Source organism: Canis aureus, chromosome 11 (assembly GCF_053574225.1).
Source record: "Canis aureus isolate CA01 chromosome 11, VMU_Caureus_v.1.0, whole genome shotgun sequence".
NCBI lineage: Eukaryota > Metazoa > Chordata > Mammalia > Carnivora > Canidae > Canis > Canis aureus.
In genome coordinates this window covers 23,652,777-23,667,590 of record NC_135621.1, presented here as the reverse complement: position 1 = coordinate 23,667,590, position 14,814 = coordinate 23,652,777, and the positions used below count along the sequence as shown (strand labels likewise).

The following is a 14,814-nucleotide window of genomic DNA, read 5'->3' as shown; positions in this document are numbered from 1 at the left end:
GGTGATCTCAGGGTCGTGGGATCAGGCCCCGTGTGGGGTTCCACACTGGGTGTGGAGCCTACTTAAAAAACAAAAACAAAAAAACCATCACTTTGCCTGTTCTGGGAACTTCACATCCATGACATAATACAGTCCAGACTTATTTGCATCTGGTTTCTCTCACTTGACATAGTTTCTGGGAGATTCGTCAGTGTTGTTGTGAGTATATTTAGATCTTTTTGAAATTACAAGAAGATTTTATCATCTATTGTGTATACGGTTCTATGGTCTCCTGGTTCCGTAAGTCGAACAGCAACACGCTTCTGAATCGAAGACTTGAAAGCACCTCAACGCTGCATCAACTGTCAACAGAAAATCTCAAACTGGAGTGCTCCCAGACCTTCAAATTCCAGGTGTCCGCATGGAATTTGTCCTTGCGAGAAAGTCCTGCACCCAAGAATGGCGGTGCCACCCACCCACCTGCTGCTCATAGTCGGAGACCTAGGCCTGATTGGCCCCCCCTTCCCCACTCCCACATCCACGTGCGCGCCAAGCCTCCTGGAGGAGGGGCAGTCAAGGGTTCTAAAATCTCTCCCTCTCTATCTCGTGTCATCCCAGGACCCTGACCAGGAGCAGGGACAGAGATAGCCCAGAGGATGCGCCCGAAACCCTGGCCTCCTGGGGAGGGGAGGGCCAGCGAGTGCCTCACGAAGGTGGGGACATTTATAGTGAGGCCTGAGGACCTCTCCCAGCCTGGAGAGGTGCCTGGATGGATTTAGGATAAATGTAGGCGCCATCAGCAATGGACCAGACAGCAGTTTCCACACAGGAGGGGCGGGTCAGCCAAGAGAGGTGTGAGGAGGCAGTGGGGGGGCCCAGGGGAGGTCACAGAAGAGCTGCCAGGGGCTCTGGCTGGGCCACGGGCCTCCCCTCCCTCCTGTTGGCCGCCCCAAGCTGCTTCCCCAAGCTGCAGGTGAGGGACACACTGGGCATTTCCAGGAGCCCACCAAATCTGGTCCTGTTCCCCGGGTCGTATCTCTGAATCGTTAGGGCTGGAATTTTTTTTTTTTTAATGAATCCAATAACTACGAAGCTAAGTACAGCAATATGAAAGTCAAAAGAAGCTAAGAAGATCCCAAGTCTTTTCTTGATCAAACACGTAAAGCCAAAAGAACTAAATTCATTTGCCCATCGATTACACTGTGGAGACTGCAGTTCCAGAGGGGAAGTTTCTGGAAATCAAGGAATGATGACAGGCTCCCTGCCATGCCCGTGCGTGCACACACACACACTGATTCTAATGCGGCTCAGCCACTGAATGGCAGAAATGATCTTGGGCAATTTATGTCCCATCCCGGAGCTTTAGCTTCCTGGGGACAGGAGGGGGATCAGAGCCGACCCGGAGATCACGGAGTTGTCGTTAATCAGACTAACCGAGTGAAGCCGGGAAGCCCCTGGAGCCCGCCTGGCACCCATTAGGAGCTGAGGAAGTACCACCCGTCGGCCTTGAGTCCTCAGTCTGGCCCCAGAGCATCCGCGGCGTCTTCAACTCCGCTGCGGGGTTATCCATTGTCGCCACCAGCCCTCCCCTCCTGCCCCCACCCCCCACCCCCGTCTAGTTAAGGGCCGTGTTGTTTTCTCCCCAGACAACATCTGCCTCCTTTGGGATCATTCCCGTTACAAGTAGGACTGGTTTTAAAGGTTTATTACTAATGACCGGGGCCCCAAAACAACTCCGTTTACTAATGGACTGGGCCTTAGAGGGCAGTGTTTGGGGCCCAGCCCCAATCTTCTGGTTTTCTCCGGCAGGGACCCCAGTGACCGTGCGGGGCTCGGCTGCCTCATCTCTGCACCGTGGGCCATGATCCCTGCCTTCCCCCTGGTGGGGCCAACAGCGGCCGACCTTCTCCCCCCTCGGAGGTCATGGCGCTCGCTCTCTGAATCACTCAGCTACAACTTCTCGACACTTCGGTTGACCCCTTTATGACCAAGGTGCGTGCTGGCCGGGAGGCCGCGTGCCTCTGCCCTGCGGAGCACCCCGGTTGTGGTCGGCGGGAGGCCCTTCGGTCTCCGGGAGGGTTTAAGTGATGCTGCGCTCAGACCCGGGGGAGCGAGCACCGGTGAAGTTCCTACTGGGGGGCTGGGACCAAAGGACAGCTGCTCAGCGCCCCCTGAGTGACACGGTGACCCTCTCCCGTTCATCAGACACGATGTCAAGAAGGACAGAACAGTCCAGGATCAGGGGGTGGGGGGGTCCGTCCAGGTGAACCGGTGGAAGCAGACGGACACTTTGCTCCTTGCACAGCCTCACCCCCACACTGGAAGGTGGGAATTATCTCCTCTGTATAAACGGGGTACCCAAGCCGATGGGTTGTGCATGGCACACTTTTTTCGTGGTTGACCTGCCACCCACGGCACCAGGAACTTGTGCCACCCCCCGCCCAGTGGGACTGTCGGGGCTCTCTTCACAGAGCTGCAGCAAACACAGTCCTGAGCGACCCTGGCTCCAAGGGCAGCCTCGCCTCCGGCCACAAATAAGCTGTTGCTTCTTCATTTTGCTCACAGGCTGCATTCCCCTGGGCCAATGGTTCCTTTTTCTCTTGGCAAGGTGGGAGGTGGGTGTGACATTTTCAGCTGCTATTTCCACGCATCTTAGTCACCGTGGGCAGCTCACAAGCCAGCAAAAGCCTTCCCAAGGCCTGGTGCCGCCTCTGACAAGCACTTGTCCCCCATCCAGGGCCCCAAGAGGACAGGGGCTGTAACAGCCCTTCCCAATGTCAAGAAAGACAAACCCAGGCTCAGTGACCAAAGCTCAGCCCGATAGAGACACCTGGCCTCTTCTGAGATCCATTATCAGCTCCTTCCCTCTTCTGGAACATTTTCTAGAACCGGAAATAGCAAAGACCAGATCCTGCATATTCAAAATAGATGCCCAGAACCCAAACCCTGAGGTTTGTGCCTAAAGCCTGTGACAGTCCCCTCAGGCTCCTACTCTAAGGCATTGATTTTTATTTTGGATACAATTTAACAGCCTTGATCTTCTCACTAGGCCAGATTCAAAGCAAGGAATTCCTTTTTGCACCCCTGCTGGGGAAGAGATTAAAGCATGAGGTGGCAATTACACTAGATGCATCTTAAGGTACCTTCCAACCCCAGTATCGCACATTTCCATGATCCTCAGCATAAATCATTATGAAATAAATTTATATAATGGACACAGTTTTGTAGTTCACTTCTCAGCACCAAGCAAAGCAAACACTTACACAAATACATACATATTTTATTTCGGGAGCTTATGAGTTCCCTCACCTTCTTTCATTCCGCTCTTTTTTCTTTCTTTCTTTTTTTTTTTTTTTGTCTTTTTTTGGGGAAAACAGTTCAGTTCTAGGAAGGAAGCCCCGGAATCAGGTGCCAAGCCTGGTATTAACAGTGTGACTTGGGATGTGTCATTTCACCCCTCTGGGCTTGTCTGCTTTTTTGTGAAATAGAGATCCACGTGCTCACCAACATTTATTGAGCAACGACTGTGTGCCAGGAGCCCCTCTAGGTGCTGAGGAATCCGCGAGAAGTGGCTCGATGGGGTTTGGCCGCATCCTGGAGAGCATGGGCCATGGAGAGGACGCAGGGTGAGTGAGCCGATCTCAGATAATAGCGTGTGTCATGAAGGGGATAAGCAGGCAGGTCAGTGGGGAGGGAGCTACCTTAGATGTCACTGTCAGGCGGGGGGGCCACTTGGAACTGTCCGAATGGTCAACAGGCGTCTGCTGCAAGGAGAGTGCAAAGCCCACACTCCAAGCAGTTGATCAGTAGGCGGAGTGTGAGTGTAGGGTGTTGGAGGAAGAAAAGGGAGTGGAGGGGGTCCCCAAAAAAGCCTCCCACTTCGTATGGGGTCCCCAGTGAAGGAATGAGCCAGAACGACTTCCAGGACACACGTTATTCAGCAGCTCAGCGGTGTTTTCAAGGACCCAGGCTCTTTCCCATGCTTTGCTCTGCCATCCAATGTGCCATTCATGCATTCATACATTCATTCATTCAATAAATATACATTGAGTCCCTATGGGGATAGAACAAACTGCTCAGACATACAAATCTCACTCCTGTGAGGAGAGCTGGTTCGAAACAAGTAACAAAATGCAGATTGTGTCAGGTGAGATGTGTGCTTTGAAGAACAATGAAGGCAGGAAGGGTGTTCAAGGTGATGGGGGGGTGGGTAGGGGAGGGAGCTGGTGTTTAGAGCGATCATGAGCCAGCTCACCGTCTTGGGATCCCTGAGCAGGGGCCCGAAAGGGGAAGGACCCATGAAGGTGGTCAGGGTGGTTGTTCCAGGCCAAGGGAACAGCTCTGGGATGTTGGAGAATCCCACACACCAGTGTGGCTGGAATTTGGGAAGCATCTCTTCCAAAAGGCAGTTCCCCAAGGGGAAAAGGGACCATCTGTTTTCCTTTCTATTTGAGTGTCTTAGCTCAGGCTGTGCTAACAAAATACCACAGACTGGGGGGCTGAAGCCACAGATGTTTATTTTCTCCAGTTCTGGGGCCTGAGAGTCAGAGAGCAGGGCGCCGGCATCCCCTCTGATGCCTGTGATGTCACTTTGTCTGGCTCCTGGTGGGCCTCCAATCCCACATGCCACAACCTTTATACCTCCCAGGTATTTCATACACTCTTCTCTCGTGTTTTCCATTCTCTTTTCTCTCTCTGGATATTTTATGCAAACATGTCTTCCAGCTCATTTACCTTCTACTACCAACAAGTAGCTATTAAACCCACCTACTGAGTTCTTAATTTTACTTATTGAGTTTTTCAATTCTAGAATTTTCGCTTGATTCATTTTTATAAATTCCTGTTCTCTGCTAAAAATTCTCCACTGTTAGGGCACCTGGGTGGCTCAGTGGTTGAGCGTCTGCCTTTGGCTCAGGGTCTGATTCGGGGGTCCTGGGATCCAGTCCCACATCAGGCTCCCTGCATGGAGCCTGCTTCTTCCGCTGCCTGTGTCTCTGCCTCTCTCTGTGTGTCTCTCATGATTCAATAAATAAAATATTTTTTAAAATTCTCCACTGTCACCTCTGTCCTTGAACACATGGATAACTTTTATTGTGATTTTCATGTCTGACGACTCTAGTTTCTGGTCATCTGTGGGTCTGTTTCTACTGTCACTTTTTTCTTCTGCTCTTATTTCTTGATAGACCTGTTTTTGTTTTGTTTTGCTTTGCTTTGTTTTGTTTTACTGAATGCTATAACATTGTGTAAAAACTTTAGGGATTCTGGATAATGTTCATCTTCCTCCAGACAGAATTTGCTTTAGATTTTGGCAGGTGCTTAGAGAAGGAAGGAGTTGATTCGAGGCTGTATTTCCGTTTTTGTTAGTCTTGATCTATTTCAGGTTTACTCTTTCCTCAAGCAGAGCCCTGTAGGGTTGGTTCCCAGTAAAGAGTCTCAGTCATACATCAGACTGCTCCTCTCTGGAGGGTTCTGAACACCAATTCTTGTCTTCCACCACTGAGAACCTCCCAGAATGTCTGCTTACCTTCTCGGCAGTTGGCAGCCACTTTCTGCTCAGTTTCTCATCCTCTGAGCACAGGTGGCTTACATGTGAGTAAATCGCTTGAGGGGCATAGCTGCTGTGTGGAGTGTTGGACCTGTGTCTCTCTGCCTTTCTTCTTCCCTGAATCTTCAACCCTCAAGTCCTGATTGCCTCAGTAGCCCCGATTTTTTTTTGTCTCCCCAGTTCTGTGAGAACTGACAGTGCTGTGAGCCATCGCTCTCTGTTGGCTTCTCAGCTTCTTGTTTCATGCTTCTTAGGAATCAGCAAATGTCTCGAGGGAAGGAGGTGTAGAACATGAGTCCCCCTCTCTCTGGGATCTTGATCCCTCATGTTACTCTTGCCTTCAAATATTATATTATTGTTATACTATATTCTTTGTATTATATTATCCCATATCCTTGGTCCAGACATGAAAAGCTTAGGTGTGATGTGATTTCTGCAATCTCACCCCAGTGCATGCTGACTTGCAGTGTCCCTCCCTCTCTCCTCACCTAGCTGATGCCCCAGGCGCATGCCTCATGCTGAGCTCTACAATGGCTGGAGGAGCATCAGGAGCTCATGGGTACAGTGTGTGTAGCAAGGAAGGTAGGGACCTCGATCCATGCAATAGGATAAGATTGAATAACAAGTAAGTCAATTGGAGAAGGACAAACATTATATGGTCTCATTCATTTGGGGAATATAAAAAAGCAGGGCGCCGGGAGACAGAACATGAAAGACTCCTAACTCTGGGAAACGAACTAGGGGTGGTGGAAGGGGAGTGGGCAGGGGGTGGGTGACTGGGTGACAGGCACTGAGGTGGGCACTTGACGGGATGAGCCCTGGATGTTATTCTATATGTTGGCAAATTGAACACCAATAAAAAATAAATTTATAAAAATTTAAAAAAAAAGATTGAATAACAAAGCACATTGTCTCCCACACCAAAAATACCTCCCAGCTTCCCAGTCCCCAAACTTCCATCTTTGGAATAGCTCTTTGGTCCCATTAAATTGCAAATGTCCTCCTGAAAGAAGCCACTAACTGTCATCAGTTTCTGGATGTGGTTTATTACCTCTTTTCAGCAAGACTGCTCACTTTGAAACTAGGTTTTCAAAAGGAAGGGCATGGAGGGGGAACACAGGCATGGGGTGCCATCATGAAGGGGGCAGTGCTGATGGGCTCAGGCCTTCAGCATTTCCCCGGAAACTTGCAGTAACCTCCTGAACGGACCCCTCATTTCTCCAGACTTCAGTCCCTCCTCAACTAACCTGTTTTCCAGGCTATGTCCAAATTATTCCAAAATGTAAATTTGTTCATTTTTTTGTTATTATAAAAATTAAGGCATGCTCATGAAATAGGGATACTATAAAGAGGAAATGATTCCAAATTCAACTACCTAGACTTCCAGGCTTTTTTTTTTTTTTTAATGGTTCATCAAACTCTTTAATTTTACAATATGCCATAAACATTTTTCCATGCAATGGACAAAAATCTACTGAAACATCAAGGGCTGCAGTTGGGTAACAGAGAGTGATAGCTAAACCAAGATTAGCATAAGGTTAAAACACAGGGCCTGGGCAAATGCCTACAAAGGACACTACACAAAAGGAATGTCTTCAAAGACCCTCTGTGGGGCCCTGCACCCACCCCTGAGTTCCCTTGGGCCCCTTGGGTGGAAGGGGTCCTGTAAACTTTTTTGCATCCAATAATCCCCCCACCCCAATTTCTGTCTGGTTTTCTTCACCGTACCCTCTACCCTGGCCATCTCATCAAATTCTCTTGTCATCTCCTCATTGCTCAAATGTATGTCGTGTATGGTCTCCTTATATTCCTTGAGGCATGGAGCCAGCCCCTTGTCACTTTTTCTTTTGGCCTTCCTGGGTACATCATCCCCAGCTGGGGCACTTTCCTGCAGCCCTTGGTTCGATTGCTGGCTTTTCTTCTTTTGGCTTTCTGTCACTCTCTGGCTTTCCCTTGCTCTCCTCTGGCTTTCCATCCTTTGGCTTTGTCATACTCTCTGACTTTTCTTTATCTGTTAGTATTTCGAACTTTTCCTGGTCTTCCTCAGTACAAGCTACTTCTGGCTCTCCTGCATCCTGTGGCTGTTCTTTGTATTCCATCTTTCCTTGGTTCTCAGTCATTCCTTCATTTTCATTGCAGAGTTTTTCCATGTTGAGATTTCCCCTCCTTTTCCTGTCCTGCAGGGATTCTGAACAGATCCCTCCTCCTTTTCTAGCCTTGCAGAGTGCTGAGGACAGATATGTAGACCTGAAAGAACCTGGAGCAACAATTAAGAGCTCGCAAACTGCTCTGGATCTGACCTCAAGACAACTTCCAGATTTTTAAATGCTTGTTTATGCATATAGATATGAGGCCAGTTAGCTGTTGCCGTAAAAGAACACTTTGCAGCAAATCATCCTAGAACATAGTGGCCTTAAACAATGATCATTTATTTTATGATCTGTAGGCTGTCTAAGGTCTGTCAATCCAGGCTGTGCTCAGCCGGGTGGCTCTGCTGCTCTTGGCCGGGGAGTTTAGTTCGGCACCAAATGCGTCGCTCATCTTCCTCCTGAGACCAGTAGCTAGCCTGAGAATGTTCTTCCCTAGTGAGAGTTTGGGTGCCAGAGACCGAGTGGAGGCAGTGTCAGAAGTGGTTCACCATCTCCTCCATCACTTTCTGTGGGCAAAGTAAATCACACGGCCAAACCCAGCCCACAGACCCACAGGCTTGCCCCACTCACAGTGGGAGGGCATGGCAAAATTGCAAGGGTAAGGGCATGGATACAGAAGGGCATGGAACTGGACTGGTGATGCAATCTACCGCAGGTCTGCTTTATCTACCCCGCTGCACAAGCTGCACTGTTTTGTTTTGTTTTTTTTTTTCACTTAATAGATTGTAGACATCTTTCCAGGTCAAAAAATTTGCTCTATATCATTAGGTTTAATGATTGAAGAATGTTTCCATACATGGGTGTGCTTTAATTTATTTAATCACAGAGTTATATTTCCAAAATTCAATCCTGACCATTGAATTCTAACTTGTAACTTTTCAACATCCCTGTCTTAGTCCAGGCTACTGGGACAAAATACCACAAATGGGGGGCTTACACAACAAACACTCATTGCTCATGGCTCTGAAGGCTAGGAAGTCCAAGATCAAGGTGCCAGCAGATTTGGTGCCTGGTGAGAGCTCTTTTGAGAACGTCTCTTGTGGGCACTGCCTCCTTGCTGTGATCTCATGTGGCAGAGAGAGGTCATATCTCTGGTCTCTTCTTATAAGGGTGCTGACCCCATTCATGAGGGCACCACCCTTATGACCTCATCAACTCCAAAATGCTCCACTCCTAGTACCATCATACTGGGGAATAGGGCTTCAGTGTATGAATTTTGGTGTGACACAAACATATAACCCATAGCAGGCCCCACATTGGGCAAAAATCCAAACCCCAAACCTGCTGTCTGAAATCTACAGTCCTCCACAGCCCAGTGCAGACAACCATTCTTGTTTCATCTCCTCCGCACCCCATTCTTCTCATCCTTCAGACCCTGTACAGTAGCTAATACAACCACTCCCTGACCCTGGACTGGTTAAGATAATGTTTGCTACTCTAACACATACTCCTCAAATCAGTGGCTGAAACCAGAGAGCTGGACTTCATTCACACTCAAATGATGGTCAGTGGTGGTTTGGGGGGTGCTCTGTTCCAGGCATCACTTAGTCCTCATAAAGGTGGCCGACCTTTATGGGGGCCACCGGGGGCATCAATATCCAGCCAGCAGAAGGAGAAAGAGAGTGGAGGGGGCTCAGGGCTCAGGGCCCCGGCTCAGGGCCCCGGCTCAAAAGTGGCGGAAATTGCCTCTGCCCACCTTCCGTGCCCTTATACCTGCACAGGAGCTGGAGGAGGCCACCTGGCCACATGCCCTGGAAGAAGCAGAACAGGTATGTGACCTGTGTGTAGCAAATTTTATTGCTACACAGTAGGGATTTTTCAAAAATATATGTATATTCTTCTCAGTTCCACAAATCTCATATCATCACAGAATTTTTCTAAAGCCTCTTCCTTTTCTTAAAGTCAGCCATATAAGACCTCCCACCCTCTGGTCTTCCATTCATTTTCCCATCACATCTCCTCTGGCTCTGACCCTTCTGCTTCCCTCCTCCCTTAGAAGGACCCTTGTGATTGCACTGGGTCCACCTAGATGACACAGGACGGTCTCCTCGTCACAAGAGCCTCAACTTAACCACGCCTGCAAAGTCCCTTTTGCCTTGCAAGCAGCTCCTTCATGGGTTGCAGGGACTAGGGCGTGGCTACCTTTGGGAGGGGGCATGATTCTTCTCACCCTACTGACTGTCAAAGAACTGGCTGCTCTATGCCTCGCTGCTACATCTGGAAGTGGGAGGAGTAGGGGCAGTAATAGGATTAGTGATAGTAATACCTACTTTAGAGAGGATGGAGTTTCTATACAAGCACACGGAACAACAGTTGATGAATAAATGCTCAATAAATGTTGACTTCAGTATATTTAAGCGGTAATATTAGCACTGTGTCAAAAGTTTGAGACTGAAAACAATGTACAGATGCCAACATATTTTTAAAATGAGAAAATCAAAATAAGAATTTAATTCACTGAGAAAATGCGTGCTGAACAATAGACAGCAAACTTATAGAAAACCAGTGTGAATTTGGAAAAGAGGAAGCCCCAGATGCCCACGAGCTGAGGAAAAGATACTTGAAAGCATCTGTTGTCCAAAAACCAACCACAAAGTGAAAATGACAGAAAGGGTTCACTTTACTCCTTGAGACCAGCAGAAGGTGGATAATGCCAGGGCTGGGAGGGATGGACGCGGCCAGCAGGGACTGGCCGGCCCCTGGGAAGGGTTCCACTCCTGCCTGTCCAGTTCCGGCACCACAAGCCTGAGATGCTGCAGAGGCCCCTGGGGACATATGTCCCCTGGGAATTGTTACATAGATCCACGACCGCTCACCTGCCTGGAAGTGCCCCCCTCCCAAGGCTGGGAGGGCCATATTGGCAGATACACCCCTTGAAGGGTGACTCAGCGTCTAGAAGAGAGTCACATGAGATGTATTCATAGGAACATGGGCGGATGTAAGGAAACACCAGGGTTGGTGAAAATGTGGGAAAGAGAATAAGGTGCAGCACACACGGAAGCTTCGAGCTCACAAGTGGCAATACTCATTTCCCCAGAGCACACAGACTGAACCCTGGGCATACTTGCCTCCTGGCGGGGATGGCATTACAGTGGGGAGCAAAAGAATGAATGAATGAGGAAATGAATGAATGAATGAAAGAGAAATCCTGGCATCCACTGCAGGTGGTGGGCTCGCTGTCACAGGTTGACAGGTGTAGGGAGGGAGAGCACCTGGGGAGCGCCGACCCTGACCCCAAGGAGGGATGCCCTAGGACTGTCAGCCCCTGGGGCGGGGAGAAGAAGTCAAAAGCAGAGGTTTTGGAAAGATTGGAGTTGAGAGGAAGGGATACAGCAGTTCCAGTCTGAGGAAACAAGGTGAGCAAAGGCCGAAGAGAGAAAGCACAGGATGTGGCCAGAATGGGCCCTAACATTTCAGGAGCAGCAGATGGATGTAGAAACCCCAGTGCAGGATCATCATTTCCTACTCAGATAACCCTCCAAGGGAACGGTCATTAACTTCCACTTCACACTGCAGACGAGGGAGAGAAGGGAGGCTCGGGGAGGCTGAGGAGCTGGCCAAGGAGCCCAGCCGGGAGGGGAGGACCCAGGGTCTGGGCAGGCCTGCCTCTTTCTAGAACCTGCACAGGGCTGCCCCTCATATCTGCCAGACTGTTAAGCCGATGACTTGGGCTGAAGGACATGAGGGGAATGGTTCATGTGGGTTTCTTTGAAGCCCATGTGGGTGTCTCCATGTAGACCAAGGAGCACATGTGGACTCCTCCCCAGTGACCCCATAATCTGAGAAAAGGAGCCAGAGTGGACTCTGGTGTGTGATCTGGGACCCAGCTACACCAGAAACTCATACGACAGGCACTGACACTGTGTGGGATGGGAAGACAGGACACTGTGTAGGACAGGACAGACCATGGGGCACTGTGTGGGGTAGGAGGATGGACCATGGGACAGTACATGGAACAGGGCATAGACCATGGGACAGTACATGGGATGGGGACGGACCATGGGACACTGATGACAAAGAATAACGAGGAACGTTCATAGCTAGGAACGGGCTTCCACAGGTCACCTAAGAGCATCAGCTCCCTCTTTTCCTTTCTATGATGTCACAGAAAGTCACACGGGTTTGGAGTCTAGCCACCCGGGACGGAGAGATGAGGGTGTTGGAGCTACAAGACCCAGGGATCATCTCAGTGGAGCTGAGTTGAGCTGAGGGCCCCGGAGAAGAGCCCTCCTTGTAACATCATCCCTGTCCCAGGGCGAGAGCCTGATGGCGGCATCTAATTTGCTTACCTGCACATGAGTGGGTATTAACAATTGCTGCGATGTCATTTCCTGCTGGGGACAGAGTGTGATGGAGCTGCTGTGAGAAGCTGCCTGCTGGCATCGCTGCAGAAGCTGGGAGGGAGTCCTGGCTCCAGGGAGGCCCCCTCCCTCCCTGCACCCCTAGTAGCTCCTGGGAGCCCTTCTCCAACCCCCTGGGTCTTGCTTACTTCAGATGGAGGCTGCAAGCATCCACCATGCTTGGTGAATCTGAGACACAAAAGCCCCCCCTCTTGACCTTGAGGGGCTCCTGCTTTGAGGTTCTTGCCCCACCTTGCCATGGGCCAGTGGGCTACATCCGGGCAGGGTAAGCTATGCTTCTAGCCTCCTAGGAGCAGTAATCCAAAATGGGACTGGGGACTCGGGTGGGGGCAGGACGGGGGAGGCAGATGGTCCGGGCGGAAGCTGGGCAGCGTGAGGACCAACCAGGAAGGCTGAGATGCAGTGGCCGAGGCCCTGGCCAGAGCCCAGGCTGCAGAGGGCATCACACAGGCCATATCTGAGCCCAGGGACCCTGGGGGCTCTAACCCACCCTTACCTCCCAGTTCTCCACGGGCACAGAGCAGGGATGGGTGAGGCTGGCAAGAGGGTCTAACAGGTGTCCAAGCCCTGCTTGGAGCAGCTGTGCTTTGTAGGTGCCTAGGGTGCTGCACCAAACCTATTCCAGGGTCCCCCCCTGGCCCCCAGCTACAGAAGCGGAATCTCCCCGGGTGGCCTTGGGCATGTCCAGGCAGTGGGGCCCTAACCATGGTGGGAGAAGCCTCCACGGGTCTCAGGCATCCTGCAAACATAGCTCCTGGTGAGGCTTTCAGCAGAGCACGTGGAGTCATCCTCAAGCCTGTCCCCAGCACCGGCCACCACTGCCTCTCTCCACCTCTACCTGGCCCAGAGTGTGTCCCCAAATCAGCTCCCGGGGCTCTAGCTGTCACCCCTAGAACTCTCACACATGCTGGGGGGAGAATAGAGTGGTTCAGCGCGCTTTGGAGAACCACCTGAAAATGTCCCCTAAAGCCAAACATAAGCCTCCCTGGGACCCACACTCTCACTCTTAGGTTCATGCTCAGGAGAAGCAAGCACGCATGTCCCCACACACGTGCACAGATATGTTGGTGCCACTTTACTCACATGAGCCAAAGTAGGAAACAGCCTAAAAGCACACCGACAGGATGATGGACCGATAAAGTGTGGTGTGTGCGTTCAGTGGAACGCTACATAGAAGCACCACGGAATGATCTACTGCTCCGTGCAAGAAATTGGATGAATCTCACAGAGGTTATGTAGAGTGAAAGAAGCCAACTCGAAGGATTGCATGGTTCCATTTACAGAAAATACAAACAGGCAAAGTCATCCACGGTGACTGGTCCGAAGGGTGGCGCCTTTGCGGGAAGGGGGATGAGCCGTCTCCCTGGGCGCTGGAAATGTTCTATATCTGAAGCTGATGGTGATGAGACGAGTGTATGTATCTGTGAAATTCCATCAACCTCTAGATTGACGAGTGTGCACGCTATGGACCTCCCAGGACGTATGTCGTACTCCAATCTTAAGAACTTGGATGGGCCCCATTGCCAACAGAGTTGGGTCCAAACTGTGCGCCTGGTTCTCCACGGTCCAACCTTTGCCCTTCTTTCCACCCTTACCTCGCACTCCGCCCCCGCCTCATATTATGCCCCAGCCACGCTGGCTCCGCATACACCTTCTGCGTGTCCACACCTGCCTGGCTTTGCACATGCTGCTCCCAACTTGGAAACTTCACCCGTCTCCACCTGGACGTGTCTCTCCCCCTCCTCCCCGCCCTCTGCGCTCTCTGTCCCTCTCCGTGTACGCACGTCCACAGCCACAAACCCGGTGCTGTACTAGGTGTCCTCATGGTTATTATCTGACCTTATTCTCACGGCCAGCCTGGGAGACAGATGCCACTATGAGCATTTTATAGATGAAGAAATGAGCGACTTGTGCGGGCCCACGAAGTTAAGAAGCAGGTCAAGGTGGGATTCATGCCCGGGTCAGCTCAACAAGGAGGTGTTGAGTGCATGTTCGTGCTAGGTGTGCACACAATGGTGAGAGCCCGTCCTTGTCTTCTGAGAGTCGCCAGCTGGAGGGGAGGCAAACCAACAACTGGAAAGGGTGTGGGCTCTGGACTGGTCCCCGTCCTACACTGGACATATCCCTTCAATGCTCCAAGTCTCTGTTTATTGATCAGTGACATGGTGATAACGCCTCCCTGCATCTCGTTGTCAGGTGGCGGGAATGTGACAGACGACAGCAACATCACTGCCCGTCTTTCTGATGGTAAATATCCTCCAGACCCATCAAATTGTCCAAGGCCAAAGTCATATGCCACCTCCTCTCTGAAGACATCTTTAACTTACCTCCCTTTCTAAGCCCTGACCATCACCCTCCTCCTCCTCATGATAATAATGAAATAATAAAACCATCTGGATGGAGAATTTACTACGTGTTAAGGGTGATGTAAACCATTTACACACATTCTCACATGTAATCTCCATGATGACTTTTTTTTTTTTTAATTTTTATTTATTCATGATAGGCACACAGTGAGAGAGAGAGAGGCAGAGACACAGGCAGAGGGAGAAGCAGGCTCCATGCACCGGGAGCCCGACGTGGGATTCGATCCCGGATCTCCAGGATCGCGCCCTGGGCCAAAGGCAGGCGCCAAACCGCTGCGCCACCCAGGGATCCCCATGATGACTTTCTAAGGTGGGAACCGCTGTCCCTACTTTTTAGCTGGGAGACTGAGGCTTAGCGCTATTTGGGGCATGCCCAGGGTTGACCGCCTTTGAGGAGGAGGCCACAGTTTCGG

At 50.6% G+C, this 14,814-nt stretch overlaps 1 protein-coding gene and 1 long non-coding RNA gene across 2 annotated transcripts; one reads left to right on the top strand and one right to left on the bottom strand.

Moving 5' to 3' along the window:
- Nucleotides 1-3,244: 3,244 nt before the first annotated feature.
- LOC144322996 (uncharacterized) lies at nt 3,245-14,444 on the top strand. The gene is made up of 2 exons (XR_013388549.1): nt 3,245-3,605; nt 11,783-14,444. It is a non-coding gene; the product is annotated as an uncharacterized LOC144322996 (long non-coding RNA).
- Nucleotides 7,005-7,727, bottom strand: LOC144322995 (transcription elongation factor A protein-like 2). Its single transcript, XM_077913197.1, is given in 2 exon segments — nt 7,005-7,406; nt 7,408-7,727. Coding segments are annotated over 2 exon segments (573 nt in total). The 5' UTR covers nt 7,675-7,727; the 3' UTR covers nt 7,005-7,100.
- Nucleotides 14,445-14,814: the final 370 nt, after the last annotated feature.